This window comes from Coregonus clupeaformis, chromosome 36 (assembly GCF_020615455.1).
Source record: "Coregonus clupeaformis isolate EN_2021a chromosome 36, ASM2061545v1, whole genome shotgun sequence".
NCBI lineage: Eukaryota > Metazoa > Chordata > Actinopteri > Salmoniformes > Salmonidae > Coregonus > Coregonus clupeaformis.
In genome coordinates, this window is record NC_059227.1 from 7,767,993 (window position 1) to 7,773,386 (window position 5,394).

Below are 5,394 nucleotides of genomic sequence, written 5' to 3' on the forward strand. Positions count from 1 at the left end.
TGTACCATGTCCCTTATGTCTATGGGGTTGTAGTACTGGGTTGTACACTTGTTTGACTCCATTTCACTTTGCCCTGCTCCCCTTCAGTTTAATGACTATGGCACAAAGACAAAGTTGCAGCCAGTTCATGTTCTTAAACTGTTATCTTTTTTTCAGTTAAGATGATGCAGGTGTTGCAGTATCATGTGACAAAGCAGGTGATTTTCAGAGCGCGCTCCGTGTAGGTAGTCCTTGAGCCTGCCCTGCTGCACGTGCTCTGTGTAGGTTGTCCTTGAGCCTGCCCTGCTGCACTCGCTCTGTGTAGGTTGTCCTTGAGCTTGCCCTGCTGCACGCGCTCTGTGTAGGTTGTCCTTGACCCTGCCCTGCTGCACGCACTCTGTGTAGGTCGTCCTTGAGCCTGCCCTGCTGCACTCGCTCTGTGTAGGCTCTCCTTGAGCCTGCCCTGCTGCACGCACTCTGTGTAGGTTGTCCTTGAGCCTGCCCTGCTGCACGTGCTCTGTGTAGGTTGTCCTTGAGCCTGCCCTGCTGCACTCGCTCTGTGTAGGTTGTCCTTGAGCCTTCCCTGCTGCACGCGCTCTGTGTAGGTTGTCCTTGAGCCTGCCCTGCTGCACTCGCTCTGTGTAGGTTGTCCTTGAGCCTGCCCTGCTGCACGCGCTCTGTGTAGGTTGTCCTTGAGCCTGCCCTGCTGTACTCACTCTGTGTAGGCTGTCCTTGAGCCTGCCCTGCTGCACTCGCTCTGTGTAGGCTGTCCTTGAGCCTGCTCTGCTGCACTCGCTCTGTGTAGGCTGTCCTTGAGCCTGCCCTGCTGCACTCGCTCTGTGTAGGCTGTCCTTGAGCCTGCCCTGCTGCACTCGCTCTGTGTAGGCTGTCCTTGAGCCTGCCCTGCTGCACTCGCTCTGTGTAGGCTGTCCTTGAGCCTGCCCTGCTGCACTCGCTCTTTGTAGGCTGTCCTTGAGCCTGCCCTGCTGCACTCGCTCTGTGTAGGTTGTCCTTGAGCCTGCCCTGCTGCACTCGCTCTGTGTAGGCTGTCCTTGAGCCTGCCCTGCTGCACTCGCTCTCACCTTCGATCCCTCAGTTCACAGCTGTCGCACGTTTAATCTGGAGACAGATCTGCCATCCAAAAGGCTTACACCTAGTGGCAGTGGGACTTGATGCCCATTTGCGTGCCTCAGCCCTGGCCCAGGGACGCTGCGCTATGCTATCTAGCCACAGGGATCTGGCAAGTGGATACCTCTTGCTGAGCGGTGCTGGGCACATCGATGTTAGGATCATCGTCCACCTGGTAGCACTTGCCTAGGTTCTTGATGATTTTGAAGTTAGAGCGGGCCGTCTGGGCAATGCTGTTCTCCAGGAGCCAGCCGTCAGACTCCAGGTCGGGGTTACCCTGCCGTAGAACGTTCTCCATAGCTGTCTGGAGATAGCGCACGCCCGTCAGCACCCATAGCTGTTGGGAGACAAAAGAGAAAAGATGTCACTCTACCTTGTTACTACCTTGTAGCTCTACACTACCAGAGAGACATAAAGACGCTATCAGCCACTTGGAGAAAAATGGAAGTTGAATTACACCGTAGATATCTCTTCATTATTGAAAAGAGATCTATATATCTCATATTCCCTCCCTCCACGGGGCGACCACAGACTTCTCCCATTGCCCCAGTGAAGGTAATGTTCCTGTGCTTCTCGCGAAGGCCGTACTGTCTTTCGTGGCTGTCCCCTCTAAGGTGATCAGCCCCTGGACAAATTGGTCTTGGGAGAGTGGCACCTCCATGGAGACCGGGTACACCAATTGTGTTGCCCTCAGGGTAACCTCCTCTGCCACAGTCAGGTCACTGGACTGGAATATCTGGGTGTCCTCCTGAAGCTTTGTCTGGCCTGTAATGATTATGTGTAGGACGTAGGTGCACCCCGTCTCCACAACCAGAGTAGTCATAAACCAATGTGTCATGTGATGGCAGCAATCACCTCATTCTTGATATTCTCCTCAAACTACCTGTGATGAGGCAGCCTTGGACTGGTCTCATCACCATTTAAAAAAAGTATTTCAAACGTATTTCATGAAGTTAATATTATCTAAAATACTCAAGTATATAAATGACATGTGTGGTTTGGATAAAGTGCATTAGTCCGTTGTCATGAGTAGCTATCCAGCAGTTTAGGTGTGCTGACCTTAATTGTTTGCTACCGAGTTGATTGCTCAGGTTTAAGCCAGTTGTGGTGAGTTAGATAGTTAACGTGCAGTTCATCCACGCGTCTCCCTCAGTAGTAGTTCTAATCATGTTCTAGTTGATGTTGCTCTGTCTTTTAAACTAGTGTACTTGACTAAATATGGTCATTTAAACTAATGAATGCAACTGACGTAAATCATGTTTTCCATTAACAAAATACAGTTCAGTTAATTAAATGTACATTCTCATTGGTTAATTGTTAGGCGCTAAGGTAAAAACGCAGTCCTTTTCTCTCAAATCGCGGTTGAATACCATTTTACAATGTGCTCCATAGTAGTTTGTTTGTTGTGTCCTGTATATAGAGACAGTTGATTTTAGCTGTCCTGGTAGACGCTCTTTAGTCCCAGTAAGGGGAGAGTTAGGCTCTGCTTAGAGCTGGAAAAGGGGTAATCCCTAGTTATATTGTTTAGCATTTAGGCGTAGTATAGCTGCAGTAGGAGCCTATTGAGGGGCTGAGCTTTAGACTCGCCATCATCGTAATTTTTTTGAGTTTTTGTATCCTAAATGTTACTGCGATGGACCGGACTGTTTTCAACACAAGCCATGTTTCCGAAAATCCTTCATCTGCAATAAAACAAGTACTATTTTTCTACAACCATGCGTCCTCCTCATTCCCACCTATCACCTCCCTTGTCTACTCCGGGTTCAATATTCTACACTACCCCATAATTATTAATATTATCACCGTCACGTACCAAGTCATGGCAAAGTTAATAATGACTGTAAAATAAAGGGTATGTCAACCCATAGTGACTTATTCAAAGTAAAGGATAAGAATGGAGTGTTGGATATGTAAAGCCAACCTCGAACAACCAGATGATGAGCACGATAAACCCGATGGACTGCATGATGTTGGTGTAATGATCCAGCAGGACCTGGCGGCAGCCCCTCGTCCACAGGTTGCGCTCGTCCGTCTTCCAATCATAGTTGTAGTGAGCGGAGTTGTTGGTGACCTGTGTCTGGATGCAGGGTCGTGGAGAGAAGGTGTTGCAGCAGCTAAAAGGTACCCCATCCATCAGGTACTTGCCCTCCACGTTACTCCTCAGACGACTGCAGGGGAGAGGGAGAGAGAGAGAGAGAGAGAGAGAGAGAGAGAGAGAGAGAGAGAGAGAGAGAGAGAGAGAGAGAGAGAGAGAGAGAGAGAGAGAGAGAGAGAGAGAGAGAGAGAGAGAGAGAGAGAGAGAGAGAGAGAGAGAGAGAGAGAGAGAGAGAGAGAGAGAGAGAGAGAGAGAGAGAGAGAGAGAGAGAGAGAGAGAGAGAGAGAGAGAGAGAGAGAGAGAGAGAGAGAGAGAGAGAGCACTATTTGAATTTTTTACCTGGACTTTGAATCTGTTTGTATAAGTCACTTTGATGCAGTAAAAAACTAAACAAAACCAGATATTGAAAGATACATTATTCAACCTGCCGGGTCATTTCCTGTCACAGTGACATCCTGACCCCTACTGGATAAGCCTCTCTCGCAACCTTACCATTTTCATTCGATACAGTGTTGCTGCTTAACGGTTTGACTGGGCAGCTTAATGAGGAGGACTGGTGTACTGGTGTTGACAGCAGGTAGCATCTGCTTCGGGTACTGTTCACTATGAATGTGTTAGTATGTATTTTGTCACAGTCTTGCAAGGCACGAAGATGGCACCTTTTGTTGGGGTTATTCACAGGTTCAATCGGATTAATCAAGTACCTTCAATTCTGGCCCTGTCAGTTGGGTAGACTATGGCCCTGTCAGCTGGGTAGATTGTGGCCATAATGGCTGGGTAGACTCTGGCCCTGATGGCTGGGTAGAGGGGCCAGACAGGACCAGAGCTGGGTAGAGGGGCCAGACAGGACCAGAGTGGTGATGTACTGTACTCCTTTGTACTTACTCTGTTACTTCACTGTGGGTCATGTCCAACCAGCGGTTGTTGATCCATTGGACATGGAACCAATCGCGGAAGCCGGCGTTTCCGCAACACTGGAATTGGATTTGCAGCAAATCCACTGTGCGCTTGAGATAACATCGTCCCGGCGTGCCTGTGTCCTTGTAGTAGAGCATGGCGTTACGCAATCCCAGAAACAGTGACTCCTCCAGTTCGTTCCGCATGCTGTAGCACATGAGCGCGCCCACCAGGATGCAGAAGGTAAAGAGGAAGGTACACACGATGTACGGCAGCATCAGCAGCTTCCAGCGCAGGAACTTGGTGGTGTCAACGCAATCGTAGCAGATCTTGCCGCCCAGGAAGTTGATGGCGCAGGCAACCAGGCCCGTGGCGATGAGCATGTCGGGCACTGAGTGGACATCAGCGGACATTAGCTCCTTTCGTTTCTGGATCTCCACCTTCAGGAAGAGGCCCAGGCTGAAGAGGATGATGCCCGTTAACACAGAGATCCAGTTGAGGACCCACAACACCTGGGATAGCTTGCCCCGAGTGGTCTTGGTGAACGTTACCTTTAAGACCGCCATTTTGTCCTTCCGTTTACTGTGTCTACGTGTCCTGTCAAAGTCTGCCCTTCTCATCCAGAAGAGACGAACAGGTACAGCGGTTGGGAGGGCAGAAGGGCTGTGGACCAATGGGGAAGAGGGATGGATGGGGGAAGTAGAAAGGGGCCAAGCTATTTTCTGGAGGACCTCATAAGCAGCTTAGCTGAGGTATTTCTGTACTTTTAGCCGGTGGCCTTAGGCACGAAAGACAGCAGGTCCTGAGAGCAAAAATTAAAAAATAAAACAGCAATTATGTTTCACATCACCATCGTATCACTAACAGACCTCATAACATTAATTTGGAATCCAATACAACACTCAATATGCTTAAAAGGAACACTGCTGTTCAAGTTTGGCAATAGTATTTAGCCTTTTGACCCCCACACTACTTTGACCCCATTGTTTTTGGAGAAACAATAACCTATATTTCAATGCTATGGAAATTTAGTAGAACTAAACAAAGGGATCGTGTGGGATGGTTATGCATTGTAATCATTGTAGGCTCGTAGAGGCTGAAATATGTGCTTTTGTAGTAACTAGTGCTACTGCTGTGGTAGGTTTAGTTTTACTCATTCAATAAGACTAATGAAGCAGGCTATAACAACTTCATAACCCATATAACCCCAACCACAATACCTACGCATAACATCTACAGTTACCAAGTCAACGAAAACACATACTTAGGCTTTTACCTGAAACTCGACTTCTGCA

At 48.6% G+C, this 5,394-nt stretch overlaps 1 protein-coding gene across 1 annotated transcript; it reads right to left on the minus strand.

Annotated features, from left to right (window-relative positions):
* Positions 1-1,008: 1,008 nt before the first annotated feature.
* On the minus strand, positions 1,009-4,893 carry LOC121552716 (photoreceptor outer segment membrane glycoprotein 2-like). The gene is made up of 3 exons (XM_041865728.2): positions 4,088-4,893; positions 3,029-3,275; positions 1,009-1,444 (listed from the first exon to the last, which is right to left on the minus strand). The coding sequence occupies exons 1-3, from the start codon at positions 4,717-4,719 to the stop codon at positions 1,199-1,201; spliced, it is 1,125 nt and encodes a 374-aa protein (XP_041721662.1). The 5' UTR covers positions 4,720-4,893; the 3' UTR covers positions 1,009-1,198.
* Between the last annotated feature and the right edge of the window lie 501 nt (positions 4,894-5,394).